At 38.0% G+C, this 25,408-nt stretch overlaps 3 protein-coding genes across 4 annotated transcripts; all 3 read left to right on the plus strand.

Moving 5' to 3' along the window:
• Window positions 1–8,136: 8,136 nt before the first annotated feature.
• LOC113304219 (glutaminyl-peptide cyclotransferase-like) lies at window positions 8,137–11,244 on the plus strand. The gene is made up of 11 exons (XM_026553278.1): window positions 8,137–8,598; window positions 8,689–8,745; window positions 9,065–9,100; window positions 9,184–9,248; window positions 9,443–9,506; window positions 9,676–9,793; window positions 9,914–10,011; window positions 10,207–10,277; window positions 10,425–10,452; window positions 10,535–10,589; window positions 10,748–11,244. Exons 1-11 carry the CDS (start codon window positions 8,332–8,334, stop codon window positions 10,858–10,860), a joined length of 972 nt encoding a protein of 323 aa, XP_026409063.1. The 5' UTR covers window positions 8,137–8,331; the 3' UTR covers window positions 10,861–11,244.
• Window positions 11,245–13,750: 2,506 nt separating this feature from the next.
• Window positions 13,751–18,360, plus strand: LOC113304218 (calmodulin-binding receptor-like cytoplasmic kinase 3). 2 transcript variants are annotated; one of them, XM_026553276.1, is made up of 7 exons: window positions 13,751–13,980; window positions 14,472–14,711; window positions 15,179–15,459; window positions 15,905–16,070; window positions 16,156–16,245; window positions 16,603–16,901; window positions 17,796–18,360. In XM_026553276.1, the coding sequence occupies exons 2-7, from the start codon at window positions 14,603–14,605 to the stop codon at window positions 18,006–18,008; spliced, it is 1,158 nt and encodes a 385-aa protein (XP_026409061.1). In that variant the 5' UTR covers window positions 13,751–13,980; window positions 14,472–14,602; the 3' UTR covers window positions 18,009–18,360. The 2 variants fall into 2 exon arrangements, with proteins under 2 accessions (XP_026409061.1, XP_026409062.1); XM_026553277.1 differs by lacking the exon at window positions 13,751–13,980 and adding an exon at window positions 14,015–14,117.
• Window positions 18,361–18,535: 175 nt separating this feature from the next.
• Window positions 18,536–23,564, plus strand: LOC113304217 (CAAX prenyl protease 1 homolog). Its single transcript, XM_026553275.1, has 14 exons — window positions 18,536–18,659; window positions 18,786–18,933; window positions 19,042–19,126; window positions 19,232–19,327; window positions 19,450–19,515; window positions 19,648–19,746; window positions 19,848–19,961; window positions 20,153–20,263; window positions 20,524–20,586; window positions 21,529–21,621; window positions 21,990–22,103; window positions 22,591–22,662; window positions 22,804–22,869; window positions 22,989–23,564. Exons 1-14 carry the CDS (start codon window positions 18,629–18,631, stop codon window positions 23,103–23,105), a joined length of 1,275 nt encoding a protein of 424 aa, XP_026409060.1. The 5' UTR covers window positions 18,536–18,628; the 3' UTR covers window positions 23,106–23,564.
• Window positions 23,565–25,408: the final 1,844 nt, after the last annotated feature.

Consider the following 25,408-nt stretch of genomic DNA (forward strand, 5'->3'; position numbering starts at 1 on the left):
AGGTTATTGAAGATACAAACTTTTTTCTCTCTCGAAGTTATGGTTATTTATTTATCTTAATTTGTGCTTTTTCAATTTGTATTTTGAACAATATCTTAATTAAAAATCCATCAAGTCTAATCTTGCACTGGACCTATACTGCTTGCACCAAGCATAAATGAATCAAGAGTGGATGTTAAAATTCGAGGTCAAAGGCGCATGAGTTTCTATAAGGTTAAGGTAATGAAAGCGAGACGTCGAACTTGACCCTTTTGTCATAGAAAGTTACTTTCGTATGATTGCATACATATCTAAACAAAACTCTTAATATTGTTAAACAACTTGGAAAATTTAAACAATCACCCGAATAAAATGCAAATCAATGAAAAAACTAGTGAAACCGAAACTCTATTGACATAACAGTCACTTGGGAACATGCATAACTAGGATTGATGACATAAACTCTTGTTATTCTTCTTCGACGCCTATTTTTCTTCTTTTGGTTCCTCTTCTTCTTTTGGTTCATCTTCTTCTCTCGACGCTTCTTCTTCTTCTTCTGATTCCTCTTCTTCTATTGGCGCCATTCCTTCTTCGTGCCTCTTATTCTTTTGGCGCCTCTTCTTCTTTCTGGTTTTATCGCTTCGATTTTCCACAAAAGTACCAGAGTTGAGCGAAACTAGGCTTTCGACATAATTCTGTTGGGAGATATATATATTTAAAAACATAGTTTTGTAACATTTATCAAACTTAGAGAGATAGTGTGGTGGTATTATTTTGGGCTCCCACACTATAGACTTGGGTTCAAGTTTCACCCCATACATTTGACTAGGTATATTATATATATATATATTACTTAAAAAATCCAGGAGAGTGGGGCCTTGAGGGTCTTGGGAGGTCTGGTGATTCAGAAACTGATTTTTTGCAGATTTAAATTTTGATTTCCAAAACGGTTTTTATACTTTATATTCTCTAATTAACTCTATTAATTTGTGGTAATTATATTGTTACCGTTTTATGACTGTTATGGAGGATTTTCAGTGAGCACTAATTGTAAAATTTGTTTTCATTAAAAACCGTATTGATTTCTTTGAGATATAAAAGAACAATTTCTGGAGAAGATGAAATATATAATTTTTCATCTAACTTTGAGTACTGAGCAAGTGTAGAAAGAATATTGTGGTTCGATTTATCATAGTGCAGAGAAATCGAACAAGAGAGTAATCGGCTGTTTTATCCCATAGGGTTTTCGACAAGTTTTGACTGCAAGCACAATCAAGAGGCAGAGTCGCGAAACACCTTAAAGATAGCGACCTAGTCCGCGACTCAGCTGTTTGAAATTCGATTTGATTATTTGTTCACTGTTTCCAACAAATTCTCTTTACTATACGACTTTAAACCAAAAAAATTTGGTTCTCTATCACTTGAACGCCTCAAGTCATATACAACAAAGCCATTGTAAGACTGTAGAAGAATTATCTCGCCGTTATTGAAAGACCACATAATCCTCAACTCAGACGCTCTCATAATTCTACTTGCACTACAGATATTAATGACGTAACGTTTCGTCCAAGATTATTGAACTTCATACTCCTACATCAACCATATGTCAGAACAATCCTTGTATACCTTAGTAAGTACACAGAGGCGCCCTTCCAACGTTTCAGCGCTGTTAATAGATTGCTTATTCTCCAGAACTTCTTTTGGTAGTTTTATTTCTTCAAATCTATCATTACTAATTTCCAAAGAGATGATCACCTTGCTATATAATTCAACATCATCACATTCAACTAACCAATGATAAGATCCGTTAACAAGTACCCCAGGTATATTAGACAGAAACCTATAAGGGACGTGGGATTTAATGCTCCTTCATGAATCAGATCATAATGCGTAAACATTGATCAACAATTTTCTAGTTAATAACAACTTGTAATCATCAATTTTGGTATCATAACCAAATGCATAATACATGAGGTTTTGGACCTTCAAATGGCGGTTCTGGTATTACTTTATATTCTCTTGTGGCTGGGTTCCAAACACAAAGGCATCCTTTATTACCCTCGAACAGTAAGCAAATCAAACCATTACAAGAACCCGAAATTTCAATATCACGTCTAGAATATTCTTTCAACAGGGGGCAATCCAATTCTTTCTTAAATTTTGGTGATAACGAATCATAACTTATGGTGTAGAGATTCCTGCTAAAGCTTACATATATGAGTCTAGGATTGTTTCGCAGTAATATTAAGGTGGGATTTAATAAAACTAGGATCAGAAATAAGAAAATACCAAGACGTGCAAACACACTTACATGTAAGTAATGATTTCACGGGTAACCTCACCAATATTAGGAGGTAGATTTCTTCTGGAACGCTTGAAATCTCTAGGTATCAAAGATCGAGTGAACAATAATATGTTGTGTTCATACAAACAATAGTAAAATTGGAGAATAAAAAAAAATGGAGAATAAAAGCTTCGATCAATCAAAGAATAATGTAAGATTTGCTTCTTCGTTCTTACCATACCTAGGCCATTCAACGATTCAAAAACCTGAACTACCATAAAAAAACGAGATTACTGTGGTCCCGCGTGTTTGACCATGAGAGGCTGCTCTTTTTTGTTTTTATAACGCAACCATTTTTTTCCTTTTTTTTGTTGTTAGGGTAGAACAATGGTTTTTAGATTACATCCAAACTCCTATTTGGCGATTCGAGGGTTCGAACTCCTACCTCTGCATTGGGGGGAGCATGACAACAATCAGACCATTTCAGCTGACTCAGACCTCAAAACATACATCAGTTAAAAATAAATAATTTCCTTTAAACGGAGGCACTTGAATCCTTTATCGAAGCACAATGACATCCAGAGCAAGGATACCGTATAGAACTATATGCTTGTAAGTGACTAGTACCTAAAAAGTTGACCTAGCTACTACGCCTCCCAGGTACAGTTAGAGAAGCTAGAGGTCTCTTTGTCGACTGTACAACTATAGAAGATCTAGAGAGGACTAGAGATAAAGTAGCTTTCTATTAGGCAACATGTTGGAGTGGCCATAGAGTTTCTTTTAGGAATGATTAAGAACCAACTCTGGTGTTGCTGGTATGAATGTATGCAGAAGCGCACAAACAAAGATATTTGATTAGTGAAGATTTTGAAAACTCCAAAAAATTTGATATAAACTTCTTAGCCCAGGATTCATGTTATTTGGGAAACAAAACTCTCAGTTTTTTGTAATAAGTATGCAATCAAACATAATTGGGTAGATCATAGCATGTGGGATCTTTTAACTTATTTATTAAACATTGAGGAATGAAATGAATATGTAATGATGATCCGTAATTCTAGTGATAGAATTCATGGAAATTCTTTACCTATGTACTGAGGTTTATCCCTTTTTATTCAAAAAAGAAAGAAAAAAGCTGACCTAAAAGGCCGAAAATCGAGGTTATTAAAAGCTAAAATGCCCTAAAATTAGAAAAGAAATATTTTAAGTGAACAATAGTAACTCTAGGTTGGAATTCTCACCGCACTTCCCATTGGCACCCACAAGTGTTAGGTCCATGCCACTCCTACCCATCTCAATGTTGTTTGTCCGTCCGACTCCCTCTTGGGATAAATTGTGGTGTGTAGGTTAAGACGAGGAATTATGTGCTTAATCATCCCACTATGATATGGAAAATAAGAGCATCTCCAATGCAAGAGCCAAGGTCTTAAAAAAGCATGCCACATATGCTTTAAGACATTTTCCACCAAAATTTCACCTTCAACATATGATGGTCAAAGTTATAAAAAGTGAGGACATAGTTAAGTGGGGGTCAAGGAGAAAGTATAGATTCGATCTTCTTCATGACCTTGGATCTTAGATCCACATCATCATTTGTCTCTAAATTCAAATAAAAAGTGTTGAACAAGACCTTGGGGAGTGAAGAAGAATTTTAGCTAAAAAGTTTTATCTTCGTTGTTTGTTGTCATTTAGCAATGAACCACAAGGAAAAAGGTGTACATAAGATCTCCACCTAGGATGACCTTGACCCCTTGTATTAGAGATGCTCTAAGAAAAATAAAAGAACAATCCCGTACAAAAATCTTCATTAGTGCATCCGAATAAGCAGTATTCAATTTCCGAATTTTCCGAGAGAACTCCCTAAGTAAATGCATCCATCGTCGGTTGACTAAAATGAGGACTCTTATTTAGGCATAAACCAAGAAGTACTATTCAGACCAAGGGCTGGCTAACTATCACACGGAAACTACTTTATAGGCTTACGGTTCATTAATAGCTGACGATTGGTGAAACCTTTTGCTAGTTTGGAATGGACATATCCGGCCGTTGTAGATGCTCGAAGAAACAATTATTGAAAGCATTAATCTGACTAATCATTAGGACTCCAAATTCTCTGCGTATCCCGTGGTGTTCCATGTTGTTGATGGTGGTTTTTAGCTTAGGGTTAAAATCGTAAAACCACACATCTGACATGACATCACTACGATCATTATCATATTTATCGAATCGATCAGCATGCCTACGTAAGAGTTACCATGGTACCTTTTTTTATGTGTCATGTTCCACCGCAGAACCCTTAACATTGACCGACATCATCTATGCCAAACCCTAATTCTCATGCTACCGCGCCAAGGCATGCCAACCATGCCGCCGCACCACTGTGCCAATGGCAAACCATGCCAACCACATCTCCGCGCCAAGGCATGCCAACCATGCCAGCCGCACCACTGTGCCAATGGCAAACCATTCCAGCCACATCTCCGCACCAAGGAATGTCAACCATGCCAGTCGCACCACTGTGCCGGTAGAAAACCATGCCATCCACATCTCCGCGCCAAGGCATGCCAACCATGCAATCTGCACCACTGTGCCGATAGAAAACCATGCCATCCACATCTCCGCGCCAAGGCATGCCAACCATTCCAGTCGCACCACTGTGCCAATGGCAAACCATGTCAGCCACATCTCCACGCCAAGGCATTCCAACCATGTCAGCCACATCTCCACGCCAAGGCATGCCAACCATGCTAGCCGCACCATGCGCCAATGGCATTCCAAACCCTTGGCCCCACCATGCCAAGCCAACCACACCTTTCCTTGGCCCCAACCATGCTATCCGCACCATGCGCCAATGGCATGCCAAACCCTTGGCCCCACCATGGTAAGCCAACCGCACCTTGCCTTGGCCCCAACCATGCTAGCCGCACCATGCGCCAATGGCATGCCAAACCCTTGGCCCCACCATGTCAAGCCAACCGCGCCTTGCCTTGGCCCCAACCATGCTAGTCGCACCATGCGCCAATGGCATGCCAAACCCTTGGCCCCACCATGCCAAGCCAACCGCACCTTGCCTTAGCCCCACCATGCCAAGCCGTCCGTGCCAAACCCTTGGCCCCACTATGCCAAGCCATCCACGCCATTGGCCTTGGACCCACCATGCCGGCCTTCCCTATGCGGCTACCAAAACGAAGGCGTGCGAAGATCAACGGCCACCCTTCCATCCTAGATGCAAATCCTAGCCGTCAAGGTCGCCAAACAACGCATGGTAACCTTTGGCCGAAAATCCTAGTTTTGGCCACGCCAAGGCATGCCATGCCACATGTTCCAATGACATGCCAACCACCTTGCCGCGCCATACCATGTCGTCCTTCCCCATGCGGCTACCAAAACGAAGGCGTGCAACGATCAACGAACACCCTTCCATCCTAGATGCAAATCTTAGCCGTCCAAGGTCGCCAAACAACGCATGGTAACCTTTGTCTCAAAACCCTAGTTTTTGCCTCGCCAAACCGCGCCAAGGCATGCCATGCCACATGTGCCAATGGCATGCCAACCACCTTGTCGCGCCATACCATGCCGTCCTTCCCTATGCGGCTACCAAAACGAATGCGTGCAACGATCAAAGGCCACCCTTCCTAGATGCAAATCCTAGCCGTCCAAGGTCGCCAAACAACGGATAGTAATCTTTGGCCCAAAACCCTAGTTTTGGCCTCGCCAAACCGCGCCAAGGCATGCCATACCACGTGTGCCAATAGCATGCCAACCACCTTGCCGCGCCATACCATGCCAACCTTCCCTATGCGACTACCAAAACGAAGGCCTTCATCAATCTACGACCACATTTTTTTATCTAAGATATAGATCTTAGCTGTCCAAGGTTACCAGCTAACGCATGACAACTTTTGGCCCTAGTTTGGTCGCGTCTAAATAAAGCCAAAATCCTAACTTTTGGCCGCGCCTAAACTGGGCCATATTGAAGCCATACTGATCATACTTTCATGCCACTGGCTACCAAACGAAAGGTTGCAATAATCAACGGCTACCTTCCTCTTAAGATGCAAAATCTCGACCGTTGAAGGTCACCACCGAGCCGGCAAGTCTCCCAAGCTCAACTTTCCAGACAACAACAACATGCTACATGTTTTCCATGAAAACACTCGAGACAACAACACATGTGACAAACTGGGGGATGCTCATTGGGTATTGGTTTGGCGGTTTACAGCATGAGGCGTACACTATGCTCATTATAAGAAAGTGTCATAAGGATGAGGCGGTTAGTAAATACAAGGAGTAATGGTGAAACGCTTTCTTTTATGGAACATCAATTCCAAGCGTTACCGTCTACCACCTCCTCTCATTTACTCACCCGTTTTCCATTTCTTAATGAGACCAGAGCACGTTTCACTTCGACTTGTATAAATAGGCATTACCTATTTCCACCGAACAACAAGTTCGGGTCAGGAGCATACAACACTCAGAAAACGTTTGCTAGCTTTCCTGTATGTTAGCTTCCCACTTTCTGATACAAGTCACAAAACAACTACTCATCCAGAATCAACTATTCTGGTCTCAATACTCTCTTTGCTTCCCTCCCCAAAACCAACCTTTCTCCTCCTCTTTGTGACCGAAGCAAGTCTGGAACGGCCATTTCTTGGTTTAGGCCGGATTTGTACAAATTGATCTCTCGAATCTTAAGTACTCCCTTGCAGTATATTGTTTAAGATTTAAACTCGTTTCTCACCCACACGCCCGAAATTACCGAAATCAGCAGAAACCGTTTTCACCCTCAAACAATTGGCGACCACAGTGGGAGATCAATCTCTTGGTTACAATACCAATTTCAGAACACGTTTCTCTAACTCAGAAAGATGGTTGGTTTTAGGGATGAATCCATGTCCTAAAGTTCCACTCACGCGAACGGCAATGCTTCCTCCCCCAACGCAACGCCCAACTACGCAATCGACGAAGGAATTCCGAGGCTGACTGACTTAATGCGGATTCAGGAGATCCACACCAAGAACATGGGTCTGATGAAAGATGTGATTAACATCATACTGGATTTCCTCATCAACTTAACGGAAGAACCGAATGATTCACTTTCCCCGGAAACTCCAGGACTGGGGATTAACATCCCAAGTCAACAGCTTCACTACTAACCAGAAACCAGTAGGCCAGGAAGCGGCCTCACTTGTGGAGAATCTATGTGAACTCTTACATCTTTCAAAAGATCAACGGATGGAGACGTTCACCACCATCAATCGAATAGCGTTAAACGCGTCCTTGATTCCAGCCATTGTAGATGCTCGAAGAAACAGTTATTGAGAGCATTAATCTAACTAATCATTAGGACTCCAAATTCTCTGCGCAACCCGTGGTGTTCCATGTAAAGGGTCCTATACCCTCAATAACGATTTGACACCTTACTTAGATCGAATAAGATGCCGAATCAGATCCGGATCGATTTCACCAAACAAACCTAGCATAAATTACCCACCTTTTTTGTTTGGGTCTACTTCGCGAAATGAATTTGATTCAGCATCTGACTTGGTCTGAATCAGATGTCAGATAGTTTATTTTTTCATTTGTCACATGTCTGACTCGAGATCAGACTCAGCTCATATATCTGACTCAGAAAAATTTGAATAAGGTACTATTCTGTACCTGATTTGTTGAGCACATATTTGGCTCGATTTAATTTTTGTCATACCTATGCAGGTTACATAATCGCTCAGTCAGCCGTAATGAGATACACCAAATCCACCCGAGTCAGTTGAGTCAGAAATACAAACAACCTTTACCAAACTAGCACACGTGCATAAACAACGAATACTTTCACTCCTGGTCAACGTTCATCACCAGCGCAAGTTAGTAGAAAATTTTTCAAGATTTCGTTTTCCCAACATGAAAATTCTCTCTAATGGAGGCGGCGCATTTTAACAACCACCTCGACTGAACAGAACTGCAGGAGTGGTTGAATCCGCACCAAATTCCATTGGTGCCCCACCATTGAAACACTCATCCCCTCACATAAATTTGACACCTTTATTGATTTTCAGATTCTAGAATTCATGAAGAGGAAGAAAAAACCCAATTTTAATAATCCAATCAATCAATCCCCATCAATGGTGTCACCTTCTTCTTCTTCAATTAGATTTAAGAGAAGAACCCTAGTTATCTTATCATCATTTTTGATTTCTCTAATTGTTATTCTTTATTTAACATCAAATAATAATCAGAAAAGGAAATTTATTGATGATGTTGTTCCATTGACTGATGAATTTCACTCAATTGAAGTTGTTAATGAGTTTCCTCATGATCCAAAAGCATTTACTCAGGTACACAACAATTTCCCCTTTTTCTTTTCATTGTTTTCCCTAAATTGTTCTTGTTAATTGATTGATTCTTTGTTTGTGTGTGTGAATTAGGGGCTTCTGTATGGAGGTGATGATTTTCTGTATGAATCCACTGGTCTTTACAAGCAAGTAAGTCATTTCCATCCGATTTCGGTGTTCTGTCTTGTATAGTTGGCATTATAGGGTGAGTGGTGCTATTGAGAAGATCTTGCATGATATAATTGAGTAAGCAATAACTTGATTTTGTAGGAAATTGTACTGACATTAGCTCAATGCAAACTGTAATCAAATTAAACGTTGCTCCGTGTTAAGTTAAGGCATTTTGTTCTTCATATGAATGGTGCAAATGTTGCCCGGACAGTATACAAATTAGTTTATGAGAAGCGTTGCAAATGGGATTTTTGGTAGTCATTGTAATTGACTTCGGTTTTGTGGTTTCCAATTACAGTCATCTGTACGAAAGGTTGATATCAAGACTGGAAAGGTGAGGACTAGTTATGTAGAATTGATACATTTGTGGTTCTTGATATGTCTTTTATGAAGTTAGTAATCTTGTTGTTTTCTTAGGTTGAGATTCTCCAAAAAATGAGTGACAGTCATTTTGGCGAGGGGCTTACTCTACTTGATGATAAGTATGCAACGGATACTTGCTAGTTACAGTTATTTTTACTTGCTAAATTTGTTGGTATGGGAATGATTTAGAACCAAAAGTATAGGTTTCGGTTACTTATTTTACCTTACATATTTAGTCGTACATTGCCTTGTCCAACCTTGAATACACGCAAAAGTCTGTAATTTTGTTGAACTCTTCATAATGTTTTTGTAGGCTAATCCAAGTAATTTGGTTGGAACCAGCTGGTTTCATATACGATCGACATAACCTTAGCAAGGTTTGTGATTCTCTTTTGTTTGTACTATTTCTGATGTTTTTTAGAACATTATGTTACCGTAAAACATTAGCAGATTCTTTGAGAAAGATGCAAAGAGTATAGGGTGAAGTAAATAGCTTCCATAAGAAATTCTGTTCACCCTGTGATTCACTTTGTTTTCTTAATTTAGATTGGCAAGTTTACACATGGAATGAAGGACGGATGGGGACTGGCAACAGACGGAAAAGTCTTATTTGGGACTGATGGATCTTCATCTCTTTATCATCTTGATCCAAAAACATTCAAAGGTATCTCAAGCAAAAAGAATTTAGTCTCTCCAAACTTTCTCTCTTGAAATTTTTGGTTTGTTGTTTCAAATCCAGTTTCCTCGGTGTTTTATTGCTTCTAAGTTAGCTTTATCAATGCAGTCTTAAGGAATGATGTTGTCAGATATAAAGGTCATGAGGTTCATAATCTCAACGAGCTGGAGTATGTAAATGGCGAAGTTTGGGCAAATATTTGGATGGTATCCTATGTTCTCTTTGTTAAGTTTATTTGAGTTACCGTTTGCTTCTTGCAGTAGACTTCTGGTTATGCTTTAGTTTTCAGAAGCTCCTTTTTTAATGTGTTGAATTCCAAATGCGGACTTAGAATTTTTCATCAGAAGGAAGTTTTCTATGGCATCAATGTACATCTGTATAACAGTTGAATTTCGTTTCAGTCAGATTGTATAGCTAGAATTTCACAGAAGGATGGGACTGTGCTTGGCTGGATTATCCTTCCAGAATTGAGGTCTGATACCTCGCCATGGTCAAACATGTTTCCTTTTCCTCGTGATGACTAAATTTTCTTGAAACTACAGAGAAGTCCAGTGCTTTTGGGAACATTAGGTCTGTTCTAAATTGTTTGAAAGTTTGATATCATTGCTTGTTTTTGCAGGAAGCGATTGTTAACGGCTGGGAGTAGAGTATGTATCATTAACTGATTCTACAAATCCATTTTAGTTCGTATGGTCTCGTAGTAACATTCTTAATCTCATTTTGAAACAGCGAATTGATGTCTTGAATGGAATTGCATGGGATAGTGAGAAGAACCGTCTCTTTGGTAAACTCCCAATATCCTTTCCCGTACTTGCCAATTACTTTCTTAAGACATTGGTTGTTAAATAAGAAGCATCTCTGTAATTTCATTGCTTGAATGTGGGTTTTCATTTTCGTCGACCTGAGCAAAGTTCTAATAAGAAATGTCTCTTTGGTTTATAGTGACTGGAAAATGGTGGCCGAAACTTTACGAGATCAAGTTACATCCCATGAAAGAACGACTACAAGCTGGAGATGTGGCAACGCGTTGCATGAGAAAATATGAGTTCCATTAGCCAAAAACTTAGAAGTTATCCTCTCCTACCTAGAAGAAGAAGAAGCTAATGTGGAATGACAGCAGAAATATGGGATTGCTACCTGTTCCCTCGAGAAAATTATGCTTCCATCTTCAACAACGGACGAAATCACAAGTGGTATACTGTTCATTGGAATTGATTGCTTGTTGCTTCTTGGACCTCAGACACATGAGGTAGATATGCAGCAACAGTAGAACAAAACTTAGTTAGAGAAAATGTATACGATCCATTTAATATCTGAAACCTTTTTGTCCAGACAAATTTCGGAGAACTGATTACTGGGGTTCTATTGCTGTAATCCAGAGAATGATCCAATGTGGTTTTTGAGGGATTGAACTTAATATAGTTTCACTTTTTAGTATTTTTTCCCTCGGGTTCATCCCTGCGGAGTCTGTTTTGTGTTACTTCACAAAAAGATATTTTTTTCCTCTTTTAAAAATGATTTCGAAATGTAAAAAAATTGAAAGTAAAAAGTTACTTTTAGAAGCAAAAAGCTGCTTCACATAAGTAGCTTTTGACTTCTAGATGTCAAAACTTAAGAAGTCAGTTTGGCTATGTTAACTCAAAACGATTTCTAGAAGCAAAAAAATTAATTTTTCGTGCTTGTTTGGATATCAGAAGCAAAAGTGTTTTTGCTTCTCCAAAAGTAGAAGTCGGAAACTGAAGTTAAAAGCATACATATGCTTTTTTTTTACTTTTCCGTTTCTAAAAGTCACTATAAATTGTGTGCATTTCCGACTTTTGCTCTTCCAGAAGTCAAAAAGTAACTTCTCGAATGCTATCCAAACATGTTTATAACGCGTTTGAATATCATTTTTCCAGAAACTGAAAGTTAACTTTTCGACATATACGAGTCATTTTGAAATTTCTACCCAAACTCACTTCTTGTATTTTTGAATTCTGGAAGTCGATAGGTCAGAAGTCAGTTTGGCAATAATTTTTCAAAACGACTACTAGAAACATAAAACCTAGCTTTTTGTTGACTTCTGCTTCTGGAAATTAATTTTAACGTTTTAATTTTTTCTTAGCATGTTTGGATAGCACATCAGAAGTAGCTTTCTGACTTCCAAAAATCGAAAAGTCAGAAGTCAGTTTGGGTATCAACTTCAAAACGGCTTCTAAAAGTCGAAAAGGTAGTTTTTTTGTGAAGCGGTATAGTTTTACTTCTGACTTCTACTTATGGAGAAGCAGAAGTTGAAGCAGATCAATACTTCCAAAAAAGTATTGATCCACCCTCTTAGAGCAGTTCCTATGGAATGAACAAACGATCAAGTTTGTTCATTTTTCTCCCACTATGGACTCAACAAACATGAAAAATGGATGTTCAAACCAACAAATTTGGTGGTTTGTTCATTGAGTTGGTGGACGTAGCGAGCGTTTGATGATAGGCCGGCTAGCTTGCCTCAAACGCTGGCGTTGGAGACACAAGTGTTGGCGCTTTCCTGGGAAGCGCGCGTTCTATGTCATAGAATCGCCAACGACTGAATCTGGACGGCTAGAAACTCTTGTGATCTAACGGCTATAATTCTTGAGTTCTATAAATACTCCTCATTTAAAATCCAAATTCATACATTCAACACATTTTTCACTCTCAAATCATCTACAAAAATGCCTCCCAGAGTTTGCGGTGTTAGATTCACTAAACAAGAGGATTTAGCTATTTGTAGAGCCTTTGTTTTTCATACACAAGATGATGTCATGAGTAATGTAGCCGATTCGACGTTGACTTTCTGGGAGAGTTTATAGAATGTTCACCGCTTAAACTGGGAACATCCATAGGCGTGATTCTCACGGATTGCAGCATCGTTTTAGTGTAATTAGTATGAATGTATTGGAGTTCGTCGCCCAACTAATGGAGTATCACCAAAATAAGCTCAACGGTGAAGCCGAACATGAAGTGTTACCCAGAACTCTAGCGGTGTGGCAAGCATCTCACCGCGGTCGTCCTTTCGAATTCCATGCTTGTTTCAACATTCTCAGGGTGCTCAACAGATACGATCCCTACATCGCCCTAGGAATTCCACCACCCGCCGATAATTGACGCCTATGTAATAGTTGTTTTAATTTAATGTATTTCTTTTATTCTCATGTATGATGTGGTTGTTCAATGCAGTATGTTTTTATTTATGAAATTGATGGTGCAATGTTTAATCGAGGAAAATTTTAAATTATTTATGAAATTGATGGTTTTAGATAATCTTAATAACAAAAAATAAACAACAAATTAAATAACATAATATCATAGTGAATCGATTTGTCCTTTAACTTCAATCAGCCCACTCCACAAAAAAACACTTAGGACATTCCCAGAAATGCCTTCCATATGTGTCTTCTTTATAAGAAGTCCACAAATGCATAAAAATATTGCAATCGGGCTTTGAGCATCCACTGATTCTCTGTGGACAATGTTTGTATTCGTGATCTCCATATCCACAATGCTTACAGTGTAATAACTACTTTTTCAAACTGGCTTTAAGTTTGAAGTTTTTGCAGAGTATTGCAATCTTTCTTCGTCTTCCTTTTTAATCTTCATAGCATCATCTAGCATATGTGGTTCCTCTGGACAGTTGAGATCTTGACATTGCAAATACCTGAGATTTTGCGGTTGTGATTCAATCACCATTCTGATGCGTGAAAAACCTTCCCGCGGACACTTTAAATACATCCAAGGGCATTGCATAAGACTGTGGTTATCCGTGAAAAACCTTCCTGCCAACGCTGGCGCTTTACCATAGGAATTGCCCTCAACGGAGTGAAGGGCAGGATATATCAAAGACCCTTACCATTTGAAGTGCAAAAAGACGGCGATTAATTACCATAAATAAATAAATAATTCGGTCTCTCTGTCTGACTCTGACTCTCTACTGTCTTGTTGTAAGATTCTCTTCTTCTTCTTCTCCTCTGTTTCAACTATACTCCATTCTTAGCTAGCTGGTACAGCCGCCACTAAATTCCAAAACCCCATCAAATCAATCATATCCCACCTATAACAACCTTTACAGAAATCGATTCAAGATTTCTAATCAAGACTTTGGCTTGGATTGAATCTTGATTTTGTAACATCATTTATTCTAAGCTGCTGGCATGATTTTGATTAAGGTAAACTTTTGATTCCATGGGTTCATCCCAATTTCATTTTTGAGTTTGTTGAAATGCTTAAAGAGAAAATTTTGTACTGTTTAATTTGCTGAGAGATGGAGGATTTCAGCTAGGTTTGGTGTCTGTCTGTGATTTGGGTATTTGGATTTTGATTTTGATTTTCATTTCACATGTAGTGGTAAATTTGCTTTTAGAGTTTCTAGATTTACCAAATAACACAGGCTCTTTCTCAATCGAAATATCAGTCAGAGCTTGGTGATTATTGAATTTGAACTAGTTGCTTGGAAACATCATCTTAGGGATACCCTCTAGGATCACAACATCTTGAATCGGTTGCTCTTTTCAATCATCAGGCGCCTGATGAAACATTATCGTCATATAATGTGTAATTTTTTGTTTTCGATTTCATTGTTTTATAGTTGCTCTAGTTTTGGAGCTCATAATGTGGCTGATGGTATAGTGAATTTAACCTTCTAATTCTCTCTTGGCAGGAGGTTTGCCGCTGGGAGAAAAGTTTGATTGGGATTAGCAACAGACAAATCTGTAATTGATTAGTCGAAAGAAGAAAAATTGGGCGAATGCGAATTACAATGGTCTTTGGCAACCACCCAAAACGCTAGGGATGACAGTAGCTGGGATTTTCATTCTGTGTTTCAGTATGATTTGTCCATGCTGGTTTCCAAAAAAGAAGGATATATCTGAAGTTAACCTTGCCGTGGAGCACAGTGCCAGTGAGTCAAAACTGATTCTTTTTCCTTTTATAGTGTTACTTTCGTCTTGTATGCATGAGTTGAGTTGTCGTCGCTGATTCAACATATGGTTTAGGACAAAAATGCTTTCATGTGAAATGAGCTTCAGACTAGGATTTAAAAATTACTCGTAAACTCAAGTAAAAATGTGCAAATGGATATGGTTTCACTGCAAATATTCAAGTCCAACTTTCAGAGTTTTTGGGTCACAGGCAAAACACATTTTCTGTCATCTTGTTTATTTTAAGCTCTACTCTGCCAAAAACCTTGGACGTTTCATGTTGAAATTCCAATTATAGGATCGTTAATTACTCCTAGGTTACACTTCTGTTGCATTTTTACAAGATATTTTGGATGGTTTTTACTATTCAACTCAACTTTCGTCAATAGTTCTGACTCTTTATTTCCTCTGACCAATACTTACATTTTTTTCCCCGCTGTTGCCTTAGATTCAGCATCCTCAACGGAAGCAAGTATTTCTGTTGAAAATCTCCCAGGCAGTCCAGTTCGTGTGCCAGCCAGCCCATTTCGGGTGCCACCTAGTCCTTCTAGATTCTCACAGTCGCCCAGAACGACTGCAGTTGGATCTGTACATCTAAATATGAGTCAGGTTATTAAAGCTACTCAAAACTTTTCACCATCTCTGCTGATAGGTGAAGGAGGCTTTGGAACTGTCTACAGGGGTCTGTTACAAGATGGTCAGGTTGTTGCCATCAAACGTGCAAAGAAGGTATTTACCTGTTTTTCTGTTAACTATGTGTTGTCCACCCCATTCTTGCTAGACCTTTTTCGTATTTATATGTTTTCTGTAACAAGTTGCTATGTTCTAAATTTAACGAAAGATCATGCTCAGTTTTCTTTATTAGACCATAGTCTCCAACCATTGCTTAAAATTAGGTTTAACAAAACCAATATATTTGGAACAAATGAAAATTCTTCAAACCAGCAGTACAATCAATACACGTATGTCAGGCCGAACCCAGACATTTCCGTACCATCTTTTCTGAAGCCGAAATGAAACATTCCAGAAAAGTTTTTATGAAATTCCATGAATCTCCAAACATTGATAAAAAGGCATTAGGAAAATATGTATACGAAACAAGCACGACCCATGGTAGGAGCCTAAAAGGTTGAGGTATGTTAAAGTTATTGATTCTACTACAAAATGAAAACAGGAAAATCTTATCAGTTTACAAGCTGAGTTCAGCAGTGAAGTTGAACTGCTATCGAAAATTGAACATCGAAGTTTAGTTAGGCTACTTGGCTATGTGGACAAAGGGAATGAGCGCATTATCATTACAGAGTTTGTTCCTAACGGTACTCTTAGGGAGCATCTGGATGGTAAGATCCCTTCATCTTACAGAATTATTCACATTTTGATTTTTTATAGTAGGAATCAATATAATTTACCAGCTACACATTGCAGGTCAGCGTGGCAAAATTCTTGATTTTTATCAACGTCTAGAAATATCCATAGATGTGGCTCATGCACTGGCCTATCTTCATCTATATGCAGGTGACTCCACTCAATATTAACTTTATCATATCCCAGTTTGCTTTCCGCTGTATTTATGGATTCTTGTTTCCAAAGTTGTGATGAACGATGATGATACAAGCTGCATCCTGTCTTCTTTCTTTCTCTTTTTGTTGTCAAACTCTTCAGGATTATTTTGTATTTTATCATTACTAGCTCAAGTTCACTTCAGAGACCTAGTAGTGCTGCCTTTCGTCCTCTCAAAGGCTATGATATTTACAAGAAACAAAAATGATCATTTTAAGTGTTTAAATTTGTGTTATGTTACTTATGTCGATGTTCTTATCTCACTTGTTTAACGCAAACTTCACATTGGACCTTATTCTGATCTCTCAACAGAAAAACAAATAATTCATCGAGACGTAAAGTCGTCCAACATTTTGCTGACAGAGAATTTGAGGGCGAAGGTGGCTGATTTTGGTTTTGCTAGAGCTGGGCCTACTGACGTTGAGAAAACACATATATCAACAAAAGTGAAAGGGACAGCGGGCTACCTCGACCCTGAGTACCTGAGGACCTATCAACTCACCCCTAAGAGTGATGTGTTTTCATTTGGAATTTTGCTCATAGAAATTCTAACTGGGCGTAGACCAGTTGAGATGAAAAGAGCTTCTGATGAAAGGATCACAATAAGATGGGTAAGCATTTTCTTTCTCTTTTTCTAAGCAAGCTTTCATCATATCTTATGCTTCTTGTTGTCAAAGTTAGGGGGATATCTATCTCTTTGCCCTTCCTTAGATCCAACACAACTGACGTTTTTGAATTCACTAGAATTTAGCTTATTCCAAAATTTGTAACTTCATCATCTAATGATTTGATGCGAAAGAGCCCATTGAATCAGAATGTGAAGGGTTGGACATTTTAAAATGAATTGATTTCTAGTTAGGATCATCTAGACAATGCATGAAACATCTCTATACAAGCAACGACCCTTATTTGAATTTCCGGTGACCCAACATCTTACGACGACAACTTGGATATTAGTTTTTCTGACCCCTTCTGTTAGTAAGCAGTTTATATCGCGCGCTTATATAATAAACAAAGGTCACTTAGCTTAACACTTGCAGAAACCAACCAGGTTATCATTGATGATTCTCCTATGTTTGGATGTTCAACTGAATAAACATTTTACCCTAATTTGCATTATGTAGGTAATCCTAATAATGGAGATTTATTGGTTGCTAGAACCTTCTCTCCGAACAGGCTACACTGCTGAATAGTTGTTAAATTATTTAGGCGGTACTGCATGTCATTCAGATACAGGCTACTGAATTACTTGAATAGGTTCTATTTGTATTCTCACTTTTCGAGGTTGTGGATTTAAGTTTTGTCTGCACGAAGGTCTGTAGCATCAAAGTTCAATATTTACCCCTAGAATTGTTTATGGATGGCTTTGTATGTCTAGTGTAGCCTAGTAAGCAAAAGCAATGTTTTGGTTGGCGAATATGGTTTTTCAGCAAAATACTGTATGTGGTAGGTAGCAACGTAGGTTATAGTTTCAGTCGTTGATGTCCAAAGTATCCAATGTGCAGGCTTTCAAAACCTTCAATGCTGGAAAAGCTGCGGAGATGCTGGATCCTTCAATGAAAGAAGTTGTACACACTGGGATTCTGTCAAAAATGTTTTCTCTAGCTTTCCAATGTGCAGCACCTACACGGGGAGATCGTCCAAATATGAAAGAAGTTGCAGAGCAGCTGTGGGCAATCAGGATGAACTACCTGAAGAGTGTAAAGAGAGGAGAGTGATGTTTGTACTTTTGAAGTGGCAGGTCTACATGTGTCTGCGCATGATACTGCTTTATCACGATAGTTGCACGCATTCGCCAGACAGCTCTAATATGTAACTGTATCATGTGTTATTGTTGTGTCAAGAGTGCCTCGCAATAGATGCAAGCTGATCATCCATCACATTGTAAGTTTGATAGTCATAGAAATATGGTTACGGTGAATGTAAATCTTTTCCTTTTTGTGAGACGACTGGTTGGGATTGTGCAACTGTCAACTGACTAATCCAGTTGCTATATGACCAATACATTCAGAAGAAGAAACACATGAACTGGAAAACGTATACTTGATAATATTTGCTCTTTAGCTTTAATGATGTTCGACTGACATGGAGAGAAAGCAAGAAACCTGCAATTGGGTCTCACACAGGAAGAAGCACTAGAAAGAGTGATTTACTATTTTGCCCTTCGTAACATCTTTCATTGAAGCCGAAAGACTGATTTCCGATAAATCGGCGATTCATTGAATCCGTCTTCTTCTCTTTTTATAAAACAAAACAAGATTTTACCGATTCGTAACAACTCTTCTCTTCACACTTTCTCTCTCCAGAAAAACAAAACAAAAACCTCTCTGAAGAAAAAATGGCGTTCCCGTATATGGAAGCAGTAGTTGGTAAGTCCCTCTATTAGGGTTTCCATCATCATCTTCCACTCTTTATTCGTTTCTTTATGTCGATTTTTGATGATTTTTGGGTTTTCCTGAATCTGTTTGAGCTGACTTTGGTTGTTTTTATTTCAGGATTTATGGTTGTGATGTATATTTTTGAGTCTTACTTAGATTTACGACAACATAAAGCTATTAAACTACCAACACTGCCTAAATCTTTACAAGGTGTTGTTAGTAATGAGAAATTTGAGAAATCTAGGGCTTACAGCATTGACAAAAGGTAAGTTTTCTTTAATCCAATTTATTGACTTTTTTTTAGGGTTTTGAGGATTTGGGTTTGAATTTTTATTGATGTTTGATTATGTTATGGGGTTTGTGTGTATTTCAGTAATTTCCACTTTGTTCATGAAGCTGTGTCGACGCTTATTAATACACTGATTTTGTACTGTGGGGTATTGCCATGGCTTTGGACGGTGAGTTTGAGTTCAATTGAAGTTTGTGTTGATTTTGAGAAATTCTTTTTGTTGGTGTTTTTGTTTTCTGGATGTTGGCTAAGTGAGTTGTTTTTTGGGCTTCAGAAATCGGGAGAATTTTTGGTGTCGTATGGGTTTAATGTGGAGAATGAGATTATTCATAGCTATGCATTTCTTGGCGCTGTTATGATTTATTCACTGGTATGTGTAGACTTCAGTTTTGTTTGTGTGTATGTAGGGATTGAGATATATTTGACTGAATTGGTGTTTTTTATTTTCTTAACTTGATTTTTAATAATTTGTATATGAATTGTTTTGTACAGATAACTGATTTGCCATTCTCATTGTACTCTACCTTTGTCATTGAGGCTCGCCATGGTTTCAACAAAGTATGTATGCTTGTTTATGTTTATTGTTGTTGGTTGCTGGTACAGTGTGCATCTATGTCTTTAAGTTTTTGTGATTACTGTCATGTCCTTACTAAGGAGTCTGTTGATGGTTTTGTTTTTCGTCAATTGCAGCAAACATTGGCTCTTTTCTTCAAGGATCAGTTGAAGAGCATTCTCCTTTCTGTGGTAATAGGACCCCCAATTGTTGCCGCAATAATATACATAGTGCAGGTACGATGATAGCACCTTTTGTTGCTGTAGTGTCATTTATCTGCGATGGATGAGTTGTTGATATAACCATTGTTTTCTAATGTTGGTCTTTTCGGTTGTAGATTGGAGGACCATACTTGGCCATTTATTTGTGGTCGTTCATGTTTGTTCTGTCCCTTGTGATGATGACCGTGTACCCTATCCTAATTGCTCCACTTTTCAACAAATTTACCCCAGTGAGTATATTTGATGGGTTTCTCTGTAATATTCAAACTGCTCCCTTTATAAATTTACCTTTCAGAGTAGCAATTACAAACTGCCGTAGTTTGTTTGTTACAAAAATTCTTTGCTTTCCTTCTCTCTGAAGTGTTTCCAAAAGCACATGGTTGATGATTAACACCTTCTCCTTTACTGTTGATGCAAATAGCTTCCTGATGGAGAACTCAGAACAAACATTGAGACTCTTGCTTCCTCTCTGAACTTTCCTCTGAAAAAGCTCTTTGTGGTTGATGGATCTACAAGGTCAAGCCATAGCAATGTGAGGATTCATCTCTATACTGTACTTGCATTTTTCTTCTTTGTACTTCTACAGACTGTGCTTTACTGCCAGTCCACCTACTGAGAGTCTGAGACCTAGATTCATTTCTTCGTGGTGTCTCATTTTTAGATATTCCGTGTTTACATTTTTAGTATTGTCTCAAAAAACATATCTTACCGGCAGATACTTTATTGATATCTTATTTTAATGTGTATGGATATACTTGTTCTAATTTGTTGTCTTTTGACCAATTTCAACAGGCTTATATGTATGGGTTTTTCAAAAACAAGCGTATTGTGCTGTATGACACCTTGATTCAACAGGTTTGTGGCCACCTAACACCAAATTTATCTATATTTTCTATATTCAAATATTCCTTATAGTCTATTACTTCTTCTTTTCTTCTGGTTAAGTGTTTCGGGAGATAGAAAACGCATCAATTATATTCTGCGTCTCCTGTGTTTTCTATATCTGGCTAGCAACACTTTGTAGGATACTGCTTGGTGCAAACCTATGATTGATGAGTGTCACTAACTTAAACTGAAAAGGATCTAAATCCTTTTGGGACCCACTGATTCACCATTTCTAGGGCTAATGCCATGTGTTGCAGGGTGAATGGATTTGAATTCCCTTAACTTAGGAAATTCACTTGCAATTAGGGGTTTGCACCAATTAGGAGTGCTGCTTGCTATCTTACGATTTCGAGATCTTATAGAAATTGAGATATTATTTTATCTGAATGTGACATTGAATTGTAAACAGTGTCGTGTCGAAGAGTTTCAGGTGTAAACTGTTCATTCAATTGAATCGCATTATTTTGTACACATGACGATAACCTCGACTGTGCGCTAAATATGAATATACTGTTTTAGCTTATGCATGATTGATCAGTGATCAGAAAATAAACACATCTCTTATTTAAAGATATAGTCAGATTGTCCAGTTCCGTTCTATAAAATTGGCCTTCGGCAAAGCTTCTACTCTGTATGTTCGTATGGGGGACGTAGTTCACCTCTTGTAAGGACTTTTTGGCAAGCGGGCTGCTCATGTTTAACAGGGTGGACTCAGTTTCCTCCATCTCCATGGATGCCATATCTGGAGAAAACCTATTTTGGGATGCATAATCTGTGTGGTCTTGTTTTTCAATTTAAATCATGTTATTGTAGGAGTAACAAGCCTCTTAGCAAAGAGTATTTAGGCCTTGCCACTAATGCCATTTACATTTTTCCCTATGACTTGTTTAACATGCTACACTCATTTTGCAGTGCAAAGATGAGGAGGAAGTTGTTGCTGTTATTGCCCATGAACTGGGTCACTGGAAACTCAACCACACTACCTATTCATTTATTGCTGTTCAGGTATTGTTCGTTTAAATCCTGAACTTAAGAATTATTACCCAATTTTACTTTCCATGCATAACAATGGTGTGGGATACTGTCCACCTTAACTTTGAATGCATGTATAGTTATAACAAAAAACTCCTACTTAGGTGTTTTAGCAATAGCATGCACCAACCAAAGTCATCGTTTTTTCCCCCTCGAGTTTAATTGTTGGTACAAATTACAATTGCTACAGTACTCCAGTAACTTAATTTCTTTATTAATTGATGTTTGTCAAAACGATCTTAAGATAGTCATTTCTGTTAAGAATGTTCTGAATCATGCAAGAGCTTGGTCATCTTTATCATGTGCATGTATACTTCAACTTGCCTGTATATATGATGCAGATTCTGACTTTACTGCAATTTGGAGGATACACTCTTGTGAAGAACTCAAAGGACCTGTTTCAAAGTTTTGGGTTTGACACACAGCCAGTACTTATTGGGCTCATCCTCTTTCAGGTATTTTTGTTTTAAAGTCCGGTCATAGAAGGGCTCTCTTTCTGGTTTCTATAAAACATACTGTTATCACATTTTAAAGGAAGAGCGAGGTGGTTCAATGGCCTTGTATATCTGATCTTTGCCTCAACATAAAATAAATTTGGTTTTAGTTTGCCTTGATACTTGCATAACCAGGCCTTAAAATGTTTTGCAATTTGTCAATGCCCTACAATTCACGAAGGATCGACAATCTATAGTGACCCTGAAGGTGCAACGTCTAGTTAATATATTTTACGCATGTTATAACCTTGTTGTGGATTATAATAACCGAGCTCTGAGTCTAAGACTCAGGCTGATCGTGCTGCCTTGTTTAAGCCTCCACATACGTAGTAAAATAAACCCTCTTCTTACAATATCATTCTTTTGGCCTGTTCGCGGAGAATTACACATGTGACTGTATTCTATTTTTTTAGTTAGGGTCACTAATATCACTTTTTTCTTGCTGCAGCATACTGTGATTCCCGTTCAAAGCCTTGTCAGCTTTGGCCTCAATCTTGTCAGCCGAGCTTTTGAATTCCAGGTATGGAGCCTTAAATTTGTAAAGATTCTTCTTGTGCTAGCACTTAATACATTCTTCTTGTGCTTGCTCTTAACTTCTCTGTCTCTGCTCTCCATGATAAATCGTCTTAACTTTTGTCTTCTATGATTTGTTTCCTTCCAGGCGGATGCATTTGCAAAGAAGCTTGGTTATACGACTGCGCTCAGAGGGGGTCTTATTAAACTGCAGGTACGATTTCTCTCAGTTTCTGACTACATGATGATTGGTTTCATTTGATCCCCTGATTTGCAAGATATGTTTATACTTGTACCTGTTTACCAATTTTGGGGCCTGCTGTTTTTTACCAGGAAGAAAATCTATCAGCAATGAACACGGATCCATGGTACTCTGCCTACCACTACTCTCATCCCCCACTTGTTGAGAGGTTGGCTGCGCTAGATGAGACGGATAAGAAGGATAAATGACTAGAAGAACAGGAGAGCTTTCTAGCACCTCTTTGTAAGACAGCTTGAGCAATCTTACTGCGTCAGATTTAAACTTGTTTTGTCACCACTTGCTCACATTGAAACTAGAACCATAAAAACAGAATTTACACAAGTAGCATTAGAAGCTGATCTTATAGAATAGAATCCAAATTGGCTGTAAAAAGATTGTGTTAATTTTGTTTAGTAGCTGTGAATTATTCTCGACTATGATATAAAACTACGATGGTTCTAGGGAAATCTGTTACTTAATGTATGTTAAGGAAAAGGCAGTGAGGGGTGGTGTTTTGCGGAACGGTGCAGAATGTAAGTAACCAACATAACTTGAGTTCACAGTTCGCATTCTTTGGTCAATGGCTTCGGTGTAAGCCTATTTCTCTTTCTGTTTTTGTTATTGAACGTTATCAATATTATTAGTATTAGGTTCGTCTTTCATGGTGACGCAGGAAGTGTTCTAAAAGTTGATTCCATCTCTTTTCCCTGTACTATATATACCTACTTAGGATTTAGGATGCTCTCTCGTTATGGATGCTTTCTGCAGGTTAGTAGTGGGTATTTGCTATCATATAATTCACCTTTTGCAACTTGTGATTTATAAAGAGACATATATAATGTACTTGTGATTTATTTGGCCGGCAAGGATGATGATGTATAGCATATGCAACCGTATGTGAGAACATAAATATCATGGGATTGAATTATTAGGGTATGACACTACTGATATATTCTGATATGGGCAAAAAATAAACAAATATTCTGGATTTATCATTCTTTAGATGTACGTTTCTCCTTAATGATTCAAAAGTTAAATTATTCTGTTTTAAAATTACTTGGTAGACTAATCTGGCAATTAGATGCCATGATTTGTATTAATTAAGCATAATTCAAATGCAACTTTTGTCAAACTTGTTTCCTAATTCCCCTTTCTTTTAGCTTAGTTATAATTATCAATGAAAAGGCATCCTTAAGTGTTCTATAATTAAGACACATATACAGTACTCTTTCTCCCTACCCTAATTGAATGGTTAGTGCTTGAGAGCTCTTATAACCACTAATTATTTTTTAATTTACACAAACAGGTGTCTTTGTTTCAAATCAATGGTAGTATTAGAAATTTTTGCTAGTCATTTTACACTCATCGTGAAAAATCTCCGAAAGGATTCTGAGAACTCTCTACAGACAATCAAATCGGGGTTCGATTTTCGACTTCCATTCCTTAGATTTTATCACAGAATTTTCTAGGGATATCTATCCTGTGTCAATTTAGAATTGCTCGTAGTCTAAATTGGGAATGCATCAAGTATAGGTAAACTTCCATTATTTAATGCAAAAAGAGCAATATAAAATCATTTACTTCCTCCCACCAAACAAATTTAACCAAGCAATTAAAATTCATTGATGACCAAAATCTTTGGTCATGTAACATTAAATTTTAAGATTACTAGCTAGATTTCTTAAACAAACTTTTCCAAGCATGCAATCAAATCAAGCTAAAAGTAGAAGTGCATGACAAGTGATTTCATCACTCATTTCCTTCCTACTCTTTATAGATGGTGGGATCTATTGGTTTTTGTAAAAAGGGAAGAACCCAACAAAGCATCTTCTTTGATCCTCCTAAACATAGAAATCCAATGAACAATGTGGTTAGTAGTACCGGTGCCCCATGCGTCAATCCACAATTCGTTGAGAGAATACTATTTAATGTTGCATATCATATAACCTAACTCTATCTCAAAGTTAAGTGGTGCCTCAAGAGAACCTACATTCCGCATTCTGTGCATTTTGGTATCTGCATTCTGCATTATGGAAATGTCAATTACGTTCAAACTGTGTTCGCAAACTAATTTCTGATCTTTCGACTTGAACTAGGTAAAAATAACTTCTAAAATGGTAGCTAGATAGATTCTTAAAACACAAAATTGGTTAAAAAGACCAAAATCAATAATTTCTGGGTGAAAAATACATCTAGATTTTGATACTGTTTAAATGGAGAAAAATGTAAAAATAATCAGGACGTAAACAGTGCCCGTTTTCAAATACTTTTTTCTTATTTTTAATTTACACAGGATGCATCCAGTTTCATACTCGCTATTTTTTTAAGTTCAATCCAGGATGAATCCAGTTTCATCCTTGCTATTTTTTTTGGTATCTATTTGACCCGTACTATTTTTTATTCGTCCATTAAAATCGTGTTTTAAAAATATTTGGATAAATGACCCATTTTCGGTTCTTAAAATCTGGGAGCTTCCAAAACCAAATTCCAGCCAACAGTATTTTTGAGAATT

This window comes from Papaver somniferum, chromosome 8 (assembly GCF_003573695.1).
Source record: "Papaver somniferum cultivar HN1 chromosome 8, ASM357369v1, whole genome shotgun sequence".
Taxonomy (NCBI): Eukaryota; Viridiplantae; Streptophyta; class Magnoliopsida; order Ranunculales; family Papaveraceae; genus Papaver; species Papaver somniferum.

Coding starts and splice junctions, on each gene's coding strand:
- LOC113304219 (XM_026553278.1), top strand. CDS start 8,332: ATGAAGAGGAAGAAAAAACCCAATTTTAATAATCCAATCAATCAATCC. Junction 9,249..9,442: donor CTTACTCTACTTGATGATAA/GTATGCAACGGA, acceptor ATGTTTTTGTAG/GCTAATCCAAGTAATTTGGT. Junction 10,012..10,206: donor TTTGGGCAAATATTTGGATG/GTATCCTATGTT, acceptor ATTTCGTTTCAG/TCAGATTGTATAGCTAGAAT.
- LOC113304218 (XM_026553276.1), top strand. CDS start 14,603: ATGACAGTAGCTGGGATTTTCATTCTGTGTTTCAGTATGATTTGTCCA. Junction 15,460..15,904: donor CCATCAAACGTGCAAAGAAG/GTATTTACCTGT, acceptor AAATGAAAACAG/GAAAATCTTATCAGTTTACA. Junction 16,071..16,155: donor TCTTAGGGAGCATCTGGATG/GTAAGATCCCTT, acceptor TACACATTGCAG/GTCAGCGTGGCAAAATTCTT.
- LOC113304217 (XM_026553275.1), top strand. CDS start 18,629: ATGGCGTTCCCGTATATGGAAGCAGTAGTTG. Junction 19,516..19,647: donor CTCGCCATGGTTTCAACAAA/GTATGTATGCTT, acceptor CGTCAATTGCAG/CAAACATTGGCTCTTTTCTT. Junction 22,663..22,803: donor GCCGAGCTTTTGAATTCCAG/GTATGGAGCCTT, acceptor GTTTCCTTCCAG/GCGGATGCATTTGCAAAGAA.